The sequence below is a fragment of the Malus domestica genome, chromosome 07, assembly GCF_042453785.1.
Source record: "Malus domestica chromosome 07, GDT2T_hap1".
Classification (NCBI taxonomy): Eukaryota; Viridiplantae; Streptophyta; class Magnoliopsida; order Rosales; family Rosaceae; genus Malus; species Malus domestica.
In genome coordinates, this window is record NC_091667.1 from 4,961,423 (window position 1) to 4,981,723 (window position 20,301).

General features: G+C 36.4%; 2 protein-coding genes across 2 annotated transcripts; both read right to left on the bottom strand.

Moving 5' to 3' along the window:
* Positions 1-1,303: 1,303 nt before the first annotated feature.
* LOC103438655 (protein FAR1-RELATED SEQUENCE 3-like) lies at positions 1,304-10,065 on the bottom strand. Its single transcript, XM_008377195.4, has 7 exons — positions 9,757-10,065; positions 9,197-9,281; positions 6,788-9,087; positions 6,535-6,624; positions 5,524-5,673; positions 3,489-3,604; positions 1,304-1,693 (listed from the first exon to the last, which is right to left on the bottom strand). The coding sequence occupies exons 3-6, from the start codon at positions 9,008-9,010 to the stop codon at positions 3,494-3,496; spliced, it is 2,574 nt and encodes an 857-aa protein (XP_008375417.2). The 5' UTR covers positions 9,011-9,087; positions 9,197-9,281; positions 9,757-10,065; the 3' UTR covers positions 1,304-1,693; positions 3,489-3,493.
* A 2,527-nt stretch (positions 10,066-12,592) lies between these two features.
* On the bottom strand, positions 12,593-17,826 carry LOC103438747 (ethylene-responsive transcription factor WRI1-like). Its single transcript, XM_029105233.2, has 7 exons — positions 17,364-17,826; positions 17,159-17,241; positions 16,965-16,973; positions 16,255-16,343; positions 15,944-16,068; positions 15,764-15,840; positions 12,593-13,507 (listed from the first exon to the last, which is right to left on the bottom strand). The coding sequence occupies exons 1-7, from the start codon at positions 17,597-17,599 to the stop codon at positions 12,786-12,788; spliced, it is 1,341 nt and encodes a 446-aa protein (XP_028961066.1). The 5' UTR covers positions 17,600-17,826; the 3' UTR covers positions 12,593-12,785.
* Between the last annotated feature and the right edge of the window lie 2,475 nt (positions 17,827-20,301).

Genomic DNA, 20,301 nt, shown 5'->3' on the forward strand with positions numbered 1-20,301 from the left:
AAAAAAAAAATTATATTATTTAAATATTTTTAATGGCCATGTTTAATTATTGTGGAACCTAGTTATGTGCCATAGCACATAACAGAAATTTTAATATAAAATTATAATTGTAGGATCACGTTGATTTACGACATCAATTTTCAGAAACTACATTAATCGATTTTCAATTTTAGAGATCATCTTGATGGAATAGGTAAATTTCAGGACGGTTAGTGATAAAAACTCTTTCTTAAATAAAGTACTGTATCACTATCACATGAAGTCAGAGGTTGGATGGGAGGGAAATCGCTGACCACAACGATGGTAAAGTAGATGAAGATTTTCACTCTTTAGTCCTTGTTTTGACCTATAAACCTCCAAAACGATGCTCAAATTCGCGTCATGTTATTGGACGGAAGGGGTTTCGGCCTCGGCCATAACGATCAATGCTGCACGTTCATATTTTCAAACACATGGATGCTAAGTATGAAACTGTTTAATTTGATGATTTAAACTCGATATCACATGGTCACAACCAACTAATCTCAGACAAGATTAGTAGGCAAACTAATCCCTACATATTCGATTCGATTCAATTCGTTGATCGGCAACTAAAAGAGACATAAATCTTAATCTAATCTTTCTAGTAATGCCACATGAGTAAATTATAGAATCGGTCGCTCAAACCTTTGATCCCTAAACTAAGAAATCGTTAATTAAGTCCTTAAATTTCACAAAATGTGGAGAATTTTCATAATAATAAAAAAAAAAGATTTGGACAAAAAATCTAACAGATGCCTCGTTTTACTCTAAATAAAATTCACGAATCTAAATTAACGGATTTTTAATTTAGGGACAAGATCTAAACTAAGGTTTAAGTCCAAAGACCAATTCTCTAAGTTACAACACTGAAGCACCCGTCCAAAACTTGAGATACAAAATATAGGAAAATGATCTGCTGTGATCCTTCATCGTATATCGTACGGTTAAAAATCATTTCAATATTTAAATTTTAAAATTAAATATAAATAGTATCTAACGAAAACTGACCACACGATATACGATGAACAATCATGATCACGGGATCCCTAGCATCCCCAGGAAAAGGATCCCCGCCGGATCCTTTTCCCAAAATATACACCGAGGCTCAATTGCACCTGGGCAGTCACAACCAACAACGTGCATATAAATATAACGAAAACATTCGAGGCTCAATTGCATCTGTAACGAAAGCATCCGAGGCTCAATTGCATCTGGACAGTCACAACTAACAATGTGCATATAAATATAACGAAAACATTCGAGGATCAATTGCATCTGGACATTCACAACTAACAATGTGCATATAAATATAACGAAAGCATTCGAGGCTCAATTGCATCTGGACAGTCACAACTAACAATGTACATATAAATATAACGAAAACATGGTTACATGGAAACAATTTATATACCTCCTACCTAAAACTAAACAAGACTCTAAAACTAAACAAGACTCCAACTAACTACAACTAAACCAAATTTCTTCATCCAACACTCAATCAACACGGATCCGTTGGTTATGGGGCAATACATCCTCACTTGTCTATCTCTAGTGCCGCCTTTCAAGCAACGATAACTGTGATACGGTTATTGGCTTCGGGGCTTGGCAAAGGCATCTTCAAAGCAGATGAAATAACTCTTGTTTATAGACTTTCACATCAGAATGCAGCTCTCTGTTTTCAACACAGATTCATGATACAGTCACCAATTATAACACTTGTACCAAAATTGAACAAATCCATTCTCCCAAAAATTACTTCATCATACCGAATAAATACAATAAGTAGGAAATGATATGTAAATGCTAAATTGCTAAAGTATCCTAGTGTGGTTTTGAAGATATCATGATGGTCTCGACAGTACGAAAACCTTGAGCAGCTGCAGCAGCATGAAGACAGTCAGTTAGACTCGTAGTGGGGTGAGCGCTCATAGAGGTTCCTATTTAACAAACCTAGCAAACAAGATTACTCCAGGCTAACCCTAGGTAGGTTGTAAGACCAATCATCCTTGATTCTCAGATTGTTGTTAGGAAGTTGGATTTTCAGATACTGTTTTTCTCTGCCGGACCAGCCTTTCCAGTTGACAACTCAAAGAGGACAAGTGAACAGAACTCGTACGAGCCTTTGGATTTCAAAAGCCCCGAGTGACCACAACAATCAAGGTCTCGACACTGAGAGCTGACCACATCCTTTATTTTACTTTTTATTTTTATTTTTTAAACTTCAAGCTTCAACGGAAATCTTTACCCTTCAAACCTCAGAAAATTTCAGCATCACAGAGAGCGATGGAAGCTTGAGAGCAGATAATAGTTTCTACTGCTGTTAGATGTCATAGCGGAATACTCCACCTTCCTAGTTCCCAGATAGTGCAAACACGAGAGATGGAATTGGAAATCCCTCTGTGTTAACAGGGAGCTATAGACAGTTTGATTTTGAATTCCTTGAACTTTAAGCATTACACAAGAACCGCCGGGCCAAGGAGGCCACCGTGAACGGCAATGGGAAAGGCAACTGCACCGTGTACAGTCGTGTACACGACGGGAGAGCTGGTGACTCTGCCCTACATTGTTCGGCAAGGGGAATACGCCCGCAGGTTCATAGATTCATCCAATTTTGTTGAATTTGGTTTGGTTTTATGTTACTTTGGGGTTTTGAGAACCTACTCTACATATCAAGATTTGTCTTATGCTCTGGAAAAGATGTTCAGCTTTAGCAGGAGATAAATGGGAAAAATGTGTGTCCAAGTGCGTATACTCTCTCTGTCTTTATTAATGCTTTGTGCAAGGAGAGTAAACTCCATGAAGCACATTTCGTCGAATGTTAATTCAATTTTGGTAAGGTTTTCAAGTGGTGGATTGCCCTGGTGGTAAGGAACTTCCCTTTCAACCCACTGCTTCTGGTGCTGAGGAGGAGGTAGTAAATTATTTTTACTGATTATCTGTGGAAATTAACCTTCCTACTGATATATTCCATGCTGTAGAAATACACTGAAAGACAATATAATACTGGGGAACTTTTTTAAAGTTGTGTAGAGTATTGCGCTGTCTATTTATCTAATGTGATTATCACAAGGTATTTCCTGTAAGGTTTTGGGCGAAGCAGACTAAGAACCTATTTGACATTGTGGATTTGCATAGGCCAGGCAACGTTGAAAAGAAATATTTTAATGTTTAGGTCTCGGTTGGAAAGCTAAACAACTTATATTATGTGCTTCTCCTATTTGAAAGGTTTAGGTTATACATATAAATATAAACAAGGATTAGATATCAATTTTTCTAGATGTTTTGGTAGTACGGATGTAAGAAAAAGACATTAAAAAGTATTCTCCAATCAACTTGTAACAATATGGCAGAAAGGGAAAGGGACAGAACAACGCCTCAAAAGAAATGGAAACTAGAATGCATCAAAATAAGTCATTCAATCATTTCATAATATAAAACCAAAATAGTACTTCAAATAGTATGCTTACATTTGTCATAGCTGCTCACGTATGCAAGCCATTGATCTCAACATGGAGCCTAGTGTGTCTCTGGAAACTTGAAACTTGACCTCCATTTCTCCAGAAGTTGTCTTTGTATCTTGAAGCTGAGAAACCACAATAATGTACAATGAACACTTGTGCTGACAAATTTAAGGAAACTGAATAATTTCGTATAAATTTGGATTACTTAAAAATATCATATGTTGACCACTTAGTGCCCTGGTAGACCGGATTATGTGCAATCCGGCTAGGCCCACCCTAAATATAATAGGATTATGAATCCCATAAAAAATCTGAGATAACATCCAGGACATATCAGCTTTTGACCAAAAAACAAGGACCCTTTTAGCTTCGTCAGAGCTCAACCATCAAATCCCCAATGACCGCTATCGCCTCTGGCCACTTCCGCTCGCACCTCTCTGTTTGTTGTTCGTTGAATGATGAAGTGATGAACTTGGTTTCAGTTTATACTTGGCAGTTGTGACTAGATACGGATTTGTGTATAAACTGAATGTCAGATTTAGGTTTTTAGGTTCTATTACATCCATTCATGGTATCAGAAATACAAAGGAAACACTTGGGAAAACTACTTAACTGGTTATCCTTTTTTGTTTAATGTGTCTCAGATGTTAACACATTTAGAAACCACGATGATATATTTCCCCAAATGTCACATGATCAGTGATACATCAATTGAGCTCATTTCATAACCATTTAGTTTTTAGTTTTTATTTTCCATTTTGTGCTATAGATAGAGGACAAGTATGTCAGTGAAAGGACGAACAAAAAAAGGGTGAAGGAAGGATGGTAAAAGATAAGTGAAAAAAAATCTGTATGGAATGACACAAAATGAAAACTAAAAACCAAAAATTGAAAACAATTTTAAGTTGTATGCACTTTCAAGTTTTTGCTTCATATAATCTCCTTCATTTCTCTCTCCATCTCTAGCACGAAAATTGAATACTAAATACAAAATAATTATCAAACATACCCTTAACTTTTTACCAAACAATCTCGTATTCATCAAATTAATTCCAATAAACTTCTACGAGAACAAACTTCACAATCTCTAAGAAAAAGAACTTGACGATACATTAAAAAACAAAAAGACAGTATAATAATTGTACTTGTTTAGTGTAACTTCCAATTAGTTAGTTATTGTTTACTCCAACCAAGCTCTTATACTTAAACTCTATTTCTATTCACCTAAATTTTTATCATTTACCAAACTGAAAAATATGCATTGAGCTGGATGTCAAATTAGCAAAACAACGAAAACAAATATTCTAATCCCAACTGAAAAATACAGGAACAGAAAACCCCAGAGTTCCAACCACCTCCCTACCATCTATGAGCCAAATTATCCCTCTAGTCCTCGAAGTATCCATAATGTCACAAATATTTTGATGAGTTTCTTTCCAGATAACAAATGCTCTAAGGGAAAATCTGCTCCCTGCCCCTCATGGAAACAGAGTTTAATGTGACTCAAAGAAGCTGCATCAACCCATACAAATCCTATTCTAAAACCCCCAAAACTACCCAACATTAATTAGCTTGCAGAAAGACAAAAGGAATAGGAAACAATATTTTCAAGATACTGTTCACAGCCCCAAAAACCTCCCTGAGCTTGGCATTTCCTACCTTGACCCTTTAGGGATATCTTTTTACAACCAAAAGTCTGTCTTTCCCTAACATTTTACCGACAGGAAATCCTTATTCTGGAAGCCCAAAATCTTACCTCCAAGCTACAGCACAATTCCTGTAACTCAACTTTGTTGAACTAAACCCACAATTTTTTGCAGGATGTGATGCCAATCCTGGATATCAGAGCCGTCTCACATTCGACAACTCTGTGTCAAAAGTCTAACTGTGATGCCAATCCAATTGTAAAACTAGGGTGAAAGCCTAGAAATTAAATTGTGATTACCTTAACACAAAGAAAAAACTATTATAAGATCTCAACATACTGAACTTCCTCAGAAAAATTGATGGGAGATAGGTTGAAATTTTTGAGTTTTCATACCTTCAAATTGATGACAGCAACTCTGTTGGCTGGAGCAGAGAGCTGCTGACTGATATAGGCCATCGATTTTAACATAGGCTCTAGTGTAACCCTTGTTAGCCTAAACTGTACCTCTTTCTCCCCTGCAGGATTCTTTCCATAATCTTGTAGCTACAGGTGGAGTAAAAGAAATTAGAACAGCAAGCCAAGAAGGCTACTCTAGTGGAGCCAAATTCAGCATGCATAAGTTATTTGAAAATACAGCAAGAAGAATAATTAAATGGATTGAACAGAAATAGCACAAATATTTAAATGGTTTTCAAAAGATGATAAATCATTTCTGAACTAAAGTAGCATTTTTTAAGGAAAAAGTTTATCACCTAAAATGACTTATGATGAGGGGCAATGCATTCAATGGTTAAATTTGACACAACTTTTGAAATAAATAATTCACTGAATCTAGCCCCTTTAGTGCATTGTTCCTCAACTTAAATCCCTTAGTTGAGCACTTCTAATGATTAAGGTATCATGAGAATGAAACTGGCTTATATATTGATTTGCCTCATGAAACTGCCTATTAGTCTCAGTGACTCACTTTACCCCCGAAATTGGATTTGTCTCACTTTGCCCCTTGAAACTGCCAAAATCAAACCATTTCACCCCATTTCCGTTAATTCTGTCTCAAGGATAAATGAAAGGCATTATGGACATTGCATACCATGCTGGCAGAGATGAGCTATTGTGGTTGGCATGGTATGAATTTTTAGACTGCCCTTAACCTCTAAAACTGTCAAATCTCTGCCAATGTGGACATAAATGGTGTGAAATGATTCGATTTTGGCAGTTTCAAGGGGTAATGTGAGACAAATCCAGTTTCAGGAGGTAAAGTGACATATGGCGGTTTCAGGCGGCAATTCAATGAATAAGCCAATGAAAATTGTTATACTCTTCTTGAGTGAAATTGAAGAAACCTCAAACCTATAGAAGCAAAGTTAGAAATATTCTTCACATATACAAAATGGATATGCATACCTTCAAGTTGATAACAGCCACTTTCCCAGCTGATGTTGAATTCTTATTTTCTATGATCCATGTCATGGACTTGAAACAAGTAACGACCAACTACATCAAATTAAAAATTTTGAATGGGTCAAAATCCTATATCTTTAGAGAACGTATTCAAAACTAAGACTCTCCAGATATCAGGTATAAAATAAACACATAGTCAGAGAAAAGGGTATAAATGGAAACAAACTAAATAACAATAAACCTCCTAGATTCATACCGTGCTATCAAGACTGCCACCATCAGGGTGAATGGAGACAGGAGCCATGCTGGGCTGGTTCAAATCAGCAGCAGGAACTCCTCCATCATTAAGATTAAAGCGATGTGGCAATGCTTCTTGCCAAGGCCACAAAGAGGGGGCAATTTCACCAGGTGGCAATTGGCTTGTCTTCAAACTGTCTTCCTGTGCATTTCCACTAGCCTGAGAGCTAGGAGGCGTGACTTTGGCAACATTTTTCTTTACAACAGCAATCTTTTTCCCACCCTCTCGTAGAGCACTCATTGCCGCATTGTAAGTCTCTAGACCAACTGCCCCTTCTTCTGCATACTTAATGGCTTCCCGACATAGATTGTTAAAGCGCATAGTCAATGTCTCAATACCTTGCAGATCTGAACTTTGTTCATCTGGTCCAACCCAAGATTTAGCATTTCTTGTCCATCGCTTCAATATGTAATGTGATGGAAGGGTAAGAACATTTGTTACTGTGAAGACGGTCAAAATATGTCTACATAGGATGCCTGAATATTCAAACATTTGACAGCTGCAGCTTGCTTTTATTTCGGAGACATTTAATATGACCATATATGCCTTATCATCATGTTCATATTTTGCAACCCTGTATTTACTGACTATCCCATCGCCCTCAATCTTATTTGCAGTATAAACAAAAGTTTCAACCAATTCCTCTTGAAACTTCGCAAAAACTTTTTTGGTATACAAGTTAGCTGCCTGCTGTTCCATTGGTGAAGGTGTTTTCAGTACAGGTGTAGTGCACATTGTATCAATATCCGCCTCTATTTCTTTTTCTAACGAATGCTCAAGAGCCCTTTCATACTGCTTAAAAAACATAGGTATACTCATTTGTTGATTCACATAGCCATCAAAAAAAGAACTAATACCTTGGTTTGAGGAAATTGCAGCAAAGAAAGTTCCATGAAAATAAACTGGGGCCCATTGCTTTCGAGCATTATACACTGCCTGCAGCCAATCATTTCTCAGTAGATCATATCTATCAAGAAGGGATGCCCACGATGATTCAAAATCCTCAATTGTCTCCGAAAAGTTGATGCAACTATATAGTTCTCCGTAGAAGGAAGGATGGGCAAGATATACATGAGCCAATCTTTCTTGGCCTTCCCTTAAAATATGCCACTTGCATATACAGTGCCGCGTTTCTGGAAAAACCTGAGCAACTGCTACTTGTATGGCTCTGTCTTGGTCTGTAGTTATAGAAACAGGAGGCCGATCATTCATGGCAGAAAGCCATGTCCTAAACAGCCATGTAAAGTTAGACTCGGACTCATCTAGAAGTAATGCACAACCAAACAAGACCTTCTGACCATGATGATTTACACCAGTGAAAGGAGCAAAGGGGACTTGGTAATGATTTGGTCGATACATTGTATCAAAAATTACAGCATCGCCAAAGTGGTTATAAGCTGTCCTAGATCTTGCATCGACCCAAAAGACATTGGTCATGCGGTTTTCATCATCAAGCTGTATAGCATAGAAGAAGCCAGGGTTTTCAGCTTGCATCTTCTTGAAATAGTTTAGAAGATTTTGAGCATCTCGCCCGAGTGTTCTCTTTCGGCTACACGGCCTTATACAGTTAACAGGCCGAAGGTTCCTTGCTGAGTGGTTTGGTTCTACAGGGGAGACGCTCCTGCCTCCACGATTTGGTTCATAAGAGACATGATTACCATCCATGGAAAAGTATGAATCAGTAGTGGCATCCAAAGTCTCAGATGTATTCTTCGTAGCACCAGCAAAGTGTCTACGGGGTCGAAGGTAATGGACCTTACTAGGACTTACCATAGAATGGTTGTGGTCCTCAACAAACTTTGTAGTAACCCAACTGTTTGCATCCTTTCTCTCTATACGTAGCATGGCATTGCAGCTTTCTACATTCTTTCGTTTGAATACCTCTCTCGAACATGCAAAGTCCCATGTCACTATAGGTCCATCAGGCTTAGCACGAGTAAACTGGCCAACATGGGTGCTAAAGCCCACATTCCTCGCATATGCATCATACAGAATCTTGGCAGCGTCCTCGGACTCGAATTCCATTCCCACATGTGGCTTAGAATCATCCTGAATATTTACCTCTCTCCCTGAAAAATTTTCTTTCACATTCTGCTTTTGACCTTTATCAGGTTCATTGTTTTCTGCCATATGATGTTCCAAGTTTTCTCCCTCAGCATCTACCAGCACTTCAGTTTCCATTACAGTTGTCTGAATGATATGAACATATATATCATTCCCTTAGCTTTAACTATGAAGAATCCTCACAGTTACGCCAACTGAAGGGACAATAAAACAAGCTGATTAATTATACAAAAAATTATATATCAACAGAAGGTAGTTATTATATATAAAAACATCAAAACAAATGAAAAGGTTAAAGATTACTGAGATCCAAACGCCAAGGAGTAAGTGGTTGTTCACAAATATCCTGGCTGGGAACACTCCTTGGGATGAGAAGAGCAGAAACTAGCTGCAAATAACCAAACTTTAATGAATATCCTCATAAATTACTTCACTTTTCCCACTCCAATCCAATTTAGGTGTTTAATAAGAATTCTCGCCAATGTACCACTTCTACCATGATATGCTCACAACACAATTTCGAGAACGATTTGAGGTGCAAAAATCTTTGCTATTCAAATTAAATCTATTAAAACTGAAACAAAACCGAAAATAATCGGGTCACGGTGTTGCATTGATTCCTGATTTCTTGAGTTTACAGAAAAAAGATAAATTTAACAGCAAAAAACAAAAATCATTCACAGTAATTCATTACCTTTCTAATTCAAACAAAACAGTAAGTAAAGCAACATTCAGTTCAGATATCATTTCAAAAACAAAACCAAAAACGTTTTCAATTGGATATTTCTGCGAACAGATAATGGGATCAAACGAAGCACAGAAAAAATTGAAGAATAATTAAATAAATAAAACCAGAGTTTCACCTGGTTTCTTCGAGCCTCAATTTTGGGACTGGGAATTGAAGTGCCATTGCCGCTTGAATTTCCACAGAGTGTTGGAAATTAGGGTTTGTCAAATTGGGGCTAAAGTACCTGCAAGAGTATAAGAGCGTAGAGCTCCAATTGTTTGTGTTAAAGGAGTCGCAGAGTGCGAGCGCATAAAGCATAAGCCCCAAACCAAAAACCCAGAAAAGAAAGAGGGTGTCGCCGTCGTCCTCGTCACTGCTGCACTCTCCGCCTTCGTTTTTTTCTTTTTTTTTTTGTTCGGGTTGACATTTTCACTGTCCATCTCTTATGTTTTTTTTCACTGTTTGGTAATTATTACGTGTACGTCTGGTGCACGTGTACTCTTGCCAACAGCGATACTTGAGTGCTACAGAACTTTTTTTAACTAGATATCATATTCGTAATTGTCGTTTAGTATTATGATGTAGTGATATTTATATTTACTTGTAACTGAGAAATTTTATATTCGTTTTTCGTTAAATACGAATTTAAACTACATTATTGCTAGCATATTGGAGGCTTAGCCCACTCCCTCTTTCACTTTGCGTAAGATAATATCGTTTATTAAAAAAAATCGTAACTAAGAAATAATTCAAACTAATAAGAACTCGTATGGAACCGGTTTGTTGTTACTATGATTTTTTTGTTTTTTGTCTAATAATACATTGTTATGTGCAGGCTTTTCTCTACATAACAATGTATTATTGAATCGAGACGCCACGTGATAGTGAATTCATTTTATGTAAGTTGTTCTCCAGATTAAAACCTCTATTGACGAAAAAGAGAGAGCAATGATACACATCTAGATCTCACTCATAGTCGAGAGTCCTCGAGGACTTATTTATCTTCTCTAGGAGGGTGAACCAAAAGAGTGGGATGAACTTGATGAGAATATATGGTGCAAAGGTATGAATATCTAGGGTTTTGGAAGCAAAGAGAAAGAAATGCTATTGTTCCAATAATATTGTGTATCAATATAAAAAAACAGATAGTGCTATTCACACACTTATTTGTACTTTTCATATACCCTTCTTTTATTCATTCGATCCCTAAGGTCGAAAATTAAGAGTTGTGTGTGAGAAGTAAAAACGGATGTCTGGATAACATTATCCTATAAATTTCAGGTTTAGTTAGTGAGCCATAAGAGAGCCTTTTGCAATTGGGATTAAACAAGTAAACAAGGCATTTAATACTACAGTCTAGTGGTATTCTCACGTATGAAGAAGATTTCGAAAAGTAAAGGGCTTCTACTTTGGATTCTAATAGGAGAAGCTACAAGGTGGAACCAATGATCGAAAGAAGCTAGTGTAGTGGGCCTTTATTTGGGCCTTTTACACTTAAGTCATCTTTATGTCCAAATATAAGCTAATTGACCCTAGAAATGCAAACTATTTCAAGGCTTGTAGTCAACGGCTAATCGTTAATGTGATTAATTAAGACTATCTAATTAATCTCACCCTTAATTAGTTCCATCATTCTATTGTACTTATCTCAATACACTAGCCTCGGTGTGGGATCCATAAGGTTCTAATTTGTGAGGTGATTAATACTAATACAATTAAATCCTTATTTTAATTCTTATGTCGCACAATATGACTAGTCATTAAGAAGACCTCATAAGCCATGAGTGACACCTAGTTGTGTGTCATGACTACTCAAGCCAATATACAACATATCGGAAACCTGTTAGTTAGAATTAGAAGGCAATTCGATTTTTTTCTAAAGTGATACTCTTAATCACATTGTTAGAGTATAGATATTTTATGTCAAAATCCTAATAGGATGGTTATAGTCATTTTGGTGGGAAGTTATTAATTACATTGAGAGATTTTTTTTTTTTTTTTTTTTGGTCAAAATTACAATGAGAGATTAGAAATGAAAGTTTTGAATTACATGGACGTAGAGGATAGTTACAAGTTAGCGCTTGTGTACTTTTTGTTAGATGAATGCCTTAAAACAACTCGTACAACACGCGTACAAATATAATTGTAGAAGGCATGCATGGCTTGGTGCAGGAAATGAGGTTCAATTTCCACAATTTTATTTTTGAGAGTGATTCTTTCCAAATTGTCTCTACTTCGAACGAAAGCTCTCCTAATATGTTGATCGTTGGAAAAATTGTGGAAGATTCGATTCCAAGCAAACGTTGCAGCTCATTGCCGTGCCCGTTAGTTTTTTCAAACTGAACTGGTTTTTCCTGTAAATAATGATTCAATGACTGAACCTCCATCTGTAACTACCGATTTGCTACTTGAAGAGAGCCTCTTGTAACTCTTTGCTCTCAAAGTCAGGTCAAACTTTTTAGCTGACACCAATAAGTATTATAAATTGTAAAGTGCTAGTAACACAGATTTTTTTTTAGTACATCGATATTTTTACATTAGATGAAGAGAGAGTTCGGCTAAGCTACACAATAAACAACCTAATTTGGTATCAAATTCATCATCCACAAGATTCGAGCTTAAGACATTTCACCTCTAAGTGAAGATGAATACCACCAGACTGTAATACTGATTGGCAATAACACAGATTTTTTAAGTATAAACCATTTAACAAAGGAAAATATCGCAAAATGTTGGGTAAGAGAGATTAGAAAATGCATTTCTCTTCTCCTCCATGCCCTTGTAACGTTCAAAAGTGCATTTCTTAAATACCCCTACCCAACATTTTTGTGAGCATTTTCTTTATATTTTGACTTTCAATCTCGTTACTCTGAAATTCCGCACCAAAACATACGAATCTAATTTTTTAGGGTTAAAAAGAGAGAAAATCTTTATCAAGATTCCCACTTTTTGTTCCCTTTGCGATTATCTACTTGTATAAAATAAAGAAAATTTCTTTCTTTCTCCCAAAACCAAAGACACAAAAAAGCCAGAACCATTCTCTTGTTTTATAATTTTTGTTGGTCCACAATCTTCCCTGTCCACCCACCCACATGGAATCACAACAAACTGAGACCAACCCCAACCCTCCCACATTGACCAACACCCTTCAAACTTCAAACACAATTAAGTTATAAAAGAAAGAGAGGTAGTTGTTGATGATGGAGAAAAAGAAGACCCATTGTCCTCCAAGTTTCTTTGGACACCCACCTGATCCACCCCGCTCCCAGCAGATTCCATCAAGCCACCCAAGCTGCCATCCCCAGCTGCACCAAATATCAAGTCAAAGTTCTCTTCGAACCCCAAGTCCTCGAACAAGTCCGGTAACTCCAACGACTTGTCGAGGTGGATGTCTTCGGGAACTGGAAGCTGCTGAGTTATCATTCCGGTGTCCAAAAAGTTCCAACTAAACTGGTGCTCCTTTGCATGCTCAGGATCCATTACTTGCTCCATTGTATTGCTTTCGATGCAATGCAGCAGATGAGGGTAATGAAGTTGCGGCGAGATCATTCGTTCTTGTTTTAGCTCTTGTTTTTCTTGCTGCTGCTGCTCCTGTTGCGGTTGCAATTGGTGCACTTTGCATTGTTCTTGTTGCTGCTGCTGCTGCTGCTGTTGTGGTAGTAATGGGTGCACTTTGCGGTCGACTTCTTCTTCTTCTTCTTCTTGGGGTGGTCCAATGTTCGAGCATGTGGAAGGCGGTTGACCCTCTGATTCTTGATGATCCAGAGGATGGATTTTCTTCTTGACTCTGTCAATGTAGTTGCTGATATCAAAATTGGTCACTGCATTTGCTCCTCTGTACTCTATCGCCGCCTTATCATATGCAGCTGCTGCCTCCTCTTGTGTATCTTCGAAAAAACGAACAGTTAACGAGCATTAAACGACTAATAAAACTACATCCGTGAACTACATTGTAGTCCACAACCCCAAACAGAGGCGAGAAACGTAATTCCATATATTTGTGCAACATACCCATCTCTACCAGTGACGCAGTCTACAGTGCAATACATAAGTAGCGTTATAATTTTCTAACGACAATATTTTAGTAAAAATTACATATACGTGAAGATTCATCCGTACAATTGCAACATGCAGTTAATCTATTGAGAATTTATATGCCCCACAATACCTAATTTTTGATGCATTAAAAAGCCAAAAAGAAGGTAGGAATTAGGTGAAGACAACTAGTACACTTTCACATCTAAGTTTCTCAAATTCCTTCTCCTTTTTATTTATTTATTTTTGTTAATTTTCCTTTGGGGTCTCAATTCAAACAACAAAATAAAAATTGGAAAACAAATTTGAAAAATACAGAGAAAATAAGATACACCGAACCTAAAGCAATGAATCTATGTTCCCTAACACTGCATAATTCATGCTTTAAAATATGTTTTATCTTGAATTTCAAACCCTAAATTTGTTCCCCTTGTGCGCGTGCGCAACTGCCATCCGTTAACGGATTTTATCCACACAACGAGAGCTGCATCCATCAACGGTTGAAAATCGCCCACACGCGAATGAGAATGGACACAAGGTTTCTAGTTTTCTTTTTCTCCAAGAAATAAAGATGGGACAAATGGGAAGCAGACACTCAACACAGACAAGATTTGGACGGTTAGGATCTGGCAGGAAAGCAAACGCAGGTCCCGGAAGACTTGGCACACACAGAGAGAGCCACAAGGGGAGCAATAAGACACGTGACCACCCGTGCCTGTCGCTTTTTAAAATGTTTTTCGGATCAAAACCGAAAGTTAAAAATGAAAAAGAAAAGAAAAAATAATAAATAAATAAATAAAAAGTCTGAAATCTGATCCTGTCTTTTGAAGAAAGAGGAAAACAGTCGACTTTTAATTAATTAATTAATTTATTTTCCTCACAAAAGGAAGTCACGTGCCGCCACCACTGCTGCCAATTCACTCTTTTTGCCGCTAAAACCCAGATCTAGTCAAATGCTTGCGTGTCGCCTGCTACTGTAGTTCCGGGTGTACCAGATCGGTGCCGTGCTAAACCCAAAACCCCACAACACAAAGTACTACTATTTAGGGGCAGATCTACCAAATTCGGCTAAAACAATTTTGTAGCAAAATTAGTGGGCCCGTCTCACCTGTGGAATTTACTTGTGGGACGTTCCTAGGACTACCTACCTTCTGTATCTGGCAACCTATAAAGTTCTGTAATTCAATCCAAAGTTACTAGTTTATTTTTGGTACATCGATATTTTTTACATTAAAAAGAGAGAAAGTTCGGTTAAATCACATAATAGATAACCTAATTTAGTATCGAATTCTCTATCCACGATATTCAAACCTAAGACCTCTCACTTCCAAGAGAATTGAAATATCACCAGATCGTAATACTAAGTAGCAATCTAAAGTTACTAATTAATTAACATTTATTACCAAACTGCATTTTTAAGGTTAGTTTTTATTTTCCAAACTATTAATAAAACCCATAAATTAGAAGACATGGGTGACCTCAGCTTAGGTTTTCCGCTTTGCGAGCGTCTATCAAATAAGCTGTTTCGACAACTCGAACGCTGATTTTTTAGTTACAAAATAGTAACTATTCTGTTTAATTAATTATTATTTTTAGTATTATTAGTACAGAAAAGAAAACAGAAGATAATTTATTATTAGTATTATTTGTACAGAAAAGAAACACAGGTTGAGTTTGACATGTATATTTTAAGTTTTGGACCGGAATGAAAACCTAAATCCACGTATCACTTCTGTGAAAATTGACTGACCCAAAAGCTTATATATATATATATATATATATATATATATATATATATATATATATATATATATATATATATATATATATATATATATATATAGACACACAAACTCACACAGAAAGTCAGTAGAGCAGTTGGCAGCATCTAGTTTTTCAGAAAGATCCAAATTAAAATTAAGCTGGACCGACTGACTGGTCTGAAATTTTGTGTTCTGAAAATTGCACAGAAGGCCGGATATTTATGCGTGTGACAAACAAAACGAGAAGGCATGCAAAGTGAATGAAAAATGAAGCAATTTGGAAACTGCATCTAAAAGTGCAGAAAACATAATAAAAGAAAAAAGATGGGGGTTATAAGTACATACCATATGTTCCGAGGTATAAGTACTTGTTTCCGAATACTCTTCCGATTCTCGCCTCCCATCTCCCGTTATGATGATGCCTGCGAGAAATTAAACATTGATTTCAACAAGTAAGATCGTGATCTCGAGCAACGCTAGCTGCATTTTGGCCAATTTTCGCCGTGCAAGTGCGAATTTACTTACCTCGCTACCCCACGGTACTTTGAAACTCCTCTTGAAAATCCACTGCTCCGCCGGCGCAATGATGCTAGGTATTCTTCCCTGGTGGCCTTTTGCATTTCTTCAATTTCCTTAGTGTATGTTTCTTGCTGCAACATAAATTCACATTCAATCATTAATCAGCGGTAAGATTAGTAGACGTTATTATGTAGTAATGAATACAATCTTTAACGCTCAACAGTCACACCATAGATGAATTACGTGTGTTACGTTTTAATGTGAAAGAAGAGTTGCGTTATTTGGAAAAGAAAGAGAGGGTGGGAGAATAAATGTACCGGGAAGTTGAGTATTGTACCAGGACCCCAATATTTAAGGGCAGCTAGATCATAGGTATGAGCAGCAGCCTCTTCACTATCATAGGCCCCTGTATGCAAAACACCAATCACATTAATAAATTTATATAAAATTATATATAACTTTAAATGTTTATATATATATATATATATATATATATATTATTAACAAAATAATACATAAAAATAGTGGGTACGTCAAAAGGCAGGCATAGGCAGAGGAAGTTTAACAAATTTTATTAAAGACCACACCGGCAGCCACCATGGCCATATAATTAAGGATTACTTAAGAGAATAATCTTTGTTTTTTTGTTTTTTTAACTAAAATCAATAAAAATGATATCTACAATCAATTATTTTGGTTCTTCTATGAAAAATCTCCATTAATTGAAGAAACTATCATTTTAAGGGGAGATGTTGATTTGGCAAAAACCCATTCAATTTAATACATATCTCACAAGAGCACCAAAACAATTGATGATGGACGATCTCAAAAACCACTTTTAATCAATTTTAAATTTCAGTAATCAAAATGAAGAATTATGCATAAATCATTTTGGATTTCTTAAATAAGAAAAAATTAAAATAAAAAAATGGAAAGATAAAGGGTAAATAAAAAAAAATAAAAAATTAAGATTGGAAAATAATGTAACAGAAGAGCAAGTGAGTAAGTAAGAAAGAGTCTGACTTACCCAAATAAACTAAATAAGCAGCGGCAAAAGTGGTGCGGATGAACGTTGCATTGACAGAGATTTACAGGAATAAAAACATAGTCAGAAACAGAAGAAAAAAATAAATAAAAAGAAATTTTTTTTATATTAAATTGAAAGAAAAAAAACACCAAGAAAAATTGATCCAATCCGGATTTAGAAATTAAAATTACTACCTTGCCGTCCTTTCTTATTCTGGACGTTGTTCCATGAACTCTTGTCCCACAGATGAGCTTCAAACCGCCCGGTCCATCTGTGCCTGCACCGAACCAAAATTTAAAAAAAAAATGTAATATAATTTCCTACATGCAAATTGAGAATTTGTCATGCAATTTCAGCGCAGAAATTGGAAAATTAATTAATTAAAAAAGATGGGTTTACCTGGTGACCCCTCTGTAAACGGAGCTTCTTCCGCCTGCCGTTCCTGAATTCGGGGCGTTGGCATTCTGGCATTTCTCTTCCGCTGCTGCTCCGGAGGTTTTTCTCTTCTTCCGAACGCGTTTCGGTTTCGGTTTCGGTTTCTGAATCTCCGGCTGGACGCAGTGGTTCGGAATCTCCGGCCCGGCGCAGGACGAAGAAGAAGAAGAAGAGCAGGAGAAACTGGAGGACCTCTTCATCTGGAGATTCTGAGGACTTGAAGAAAAGAAAGGAGGAGAATTTATGAGGAATGTTGAAGGACTTATGGAGAAAGAAGTGTTGGGATTGGGGGTGATGGTATAAATAAAAGCATGGGAGGGGTTTTATGGTGAGAATGTTGGAGGGGGGAGGAGGAGGAGTGCTTTGAGAAGCATGAGAAGAAGTGGCATTTTGGTAGCCAAAGCTCAAAAGTGGTTTACCAAAAAAGGGAGCGGGGAGGGAGGAGATACTGTGGAAGTAAAGAAGCAGAAGGACTAATTAGTCATTTGATGGCTTTGTGGGGTTTAAGTGAAGTTAGGTTAACCAGGGGTTAAAGATGTGGGTGGGTTAAGTTAACTCAGGAGTTAATTAAACACCCTACACTTGGCATCTGCCGTCAGCCATGCTACCAATCCGATCTTCCTCTCAACGCTGGCTGGCCCCTTCTCCCATCCTATTAAGCTTTCAAAAGAGAATCTCTCTCTCTCCCTCTCTCTCTCTCTCTCTCTCTCTCTCTCTCTCTCTCTCTCTCTCTCTGCGTGTTGTGTATGTATGTAGAGTAATGTTATTCTTAGCATATTTATTTACCATCTTAGGTGGCAGATGAGTTGGACAAGTTACATCATTTAATTTTAATTTTTTTTATTAATTAAAACATTTAAATAATCTTAGGTGTCAGAAGAAAACTCGTCTGTATACCACAATCTTCATTTAATTAACAATATTTTCATTAATTATTGATTAACATTTTGAAATTAAATGCTAATTAATTTAGATGATGTGGTTGTCCACATCAGATGTCACCTAAGGTGGTATACAATTATGGTACAAAAATATGGTAAAAATAACATTATTGATGCATGTATGTATCCTCATACTTTTAAAAGGTAAAAGTATCTATCGTATATGTATGTTAGTTACTTGGTTTGGCCCTTTGGGCAGGAAAGAGATCATCAACGGATTTATATATTAGGGATCAAATGATCCTGATCTTTAAAATTTAATCTTACGGTAAAAAATTATTGTAGCTTTTAAAATTTTTCACTAACTTCTTTACTTTTGGTCGTAGGATCAAATTTTAATGTCATGATCATTTGAACCATGGGCTATGGATGTATAGATCCATAGAAGATATCTTCCCCTTTCGGCAGCCTTCTTTAACAGTATCTCCAAAAGAGTTAGCAAATTTTTCAATGAAAGAGAACTTTGTTCATTTGGCACTTTTATGCTATTTAAAAATTTATCAATACATTCGATTAGTATTGTGGTATAGTGGTGTTTCTCTTCACTTATAAGTAAGAGGTCTTCGGTTCGATTCTCATTAAAAATGAATTTAACTCACATTATTACTAGCATATTGTGAGGCTTAGCCCATTATCCCACCCCTTAGTATAAATAATATTGTTAGTTAAAAAAAAATTTCACTACAATCTATTCAAATTTTATCTTTTACCATCAAATATTCATATTTTAACTTTATCTTATCTTGTAGAGTTCAAATTCTTTACTAAACAATACTTCCCAATAAAATATATTACAAGACCCAATTTCCTAACTTGAAAAAGTAACAATTGACTTTGTAAATATACCAAGTCAGTTTTTACTTCTTTATTTTGCTAAATGGGTTGCTATCTCCATAGGAGGTGCGTTTTCTACGTGACAGAGTAAGTTTTAGTTTGACACCCAGTTGATACTTCCTTGTAGATGCTTTAAGCGTTATTTGGTAATGAATACATTGCCCTAGTCGACCAATCCACCACATGCTCATCCTTATCGACTAATCCACCTCATGCTAATCTGTTGGTTTTGTTGGGTTTAAGTGAAGTTAGGTTAACCAGGGGTTAAAGTTGGGGGGTGGGTTAAGTTAACTCAAGAGTTAATTAAACACCCTACACTTGGCATCTGCAGTCAGCCATGCTACCATTCCCAAATTGCTCTCCACGCTGGCTGGCCCTTCTTCCATCCTATTAAGCTTTCAAAAGAGAATCTATCTCTCTCTATCTGCGAGTTGTGTATGTATGTATGTATCCTCAGACTTTTAGAAGTTGAAGTATCTGCCGTGTATGTATAGTTAGTTACTTTCATGGGTTTGGCCCTTTGGGCAGGAAATAGATCATCTATGGATCTATACATCAAGGATCAAATTATTTCGACTTTTAAATTTTGATCATGTGACAAAAAATTATTGTAGTTTTTAAAAAATTTCACTGACTTTTATGCTTTTGGTCGTATGATCAAATTTTAAGGCCATGACTATTTGATCCATGGGCTCCGGATGTATAGATTTGAAGAAGTTATCTACCCTTTTCGGCAACTGCACAGTATCTCCAAAAGAGTAATTTTCGATGAGTTCTTTGTTCATTTGGCACTTTCATGCTATTTAAAAATTTATCACTACAATCGCTTAGTATTGTGGTATAGTGATATTTCTCTTCATTTATAAGTGAGAGGTTTTCGGTTCGATTCTCATCAAAGACGAATTTGACCCATATTATTGCTAACTCATTGTGAGGCTTAACTCACTCTCTTAATATAGATAATATTGTCAGTTACAAAAACATATAACTACAATCTATTCAAATTTTATCTTTCACTATAACATATTAATATTTTAACTTTATCTTATTTTGTGGGGTCCAAATTCTTTACTAAACCATACTTACGAATAAAATATATTACAATATCCAATTTCCTAACTTGAAAA

What these genes read in the sequence shown, in the direction of transcription:
- LOC103438655 (XM_008377195.4), bottom strand. Translation starts at nt 9,010, where the DNA reads ATGGAAACTGAAGTGCTGGTAGATGCTGAGGGAGAAAACTTGGAACAT. An exon ending in GTGGCAGTCTTGATAGCACG is followed by an intron (nt 6,625 to 6,787) that starts GTATGAATCTAG and finishes AATTTGATGTAG; the next exon opens with TTGGTCGTTACTTGTTTCAA. An exon ending in TTGCTGTCATCAATTTGAAG is followed by an intron (nt 3,605 to 5,523) that starts GTATGAAAACTC and finishes GTGGTTTCTCAG; the next exon opens with CTTCAAGATACAAAGACAAC.
- LOC103438747 (XM_029105233.2), bottom strand. Translation starts at nt 17,599, where the DNA reads ATGAAGAGGTCCTCCAGTTTCTCCTGCTCTTCTTCTTCTTCTTCGTCC. An exon ending in GTACAATACTCAACTTCCCG is followed by an intron (nt 16,069 to 16,254) that starts GTACATTTATTC and finishes TTTATGTTGCAG; the next exon opens with CAAGAAACATACACTAAGGA. An exon ending in AAGTACCGTGGGGTAGCGAG is followed by an intron (nt 15,841 to 15,943) that starts GTAAGTAAATTC and finishes AATTTCTCGCAG; the next exon opens with GCATCATCATAACGGGAGAT.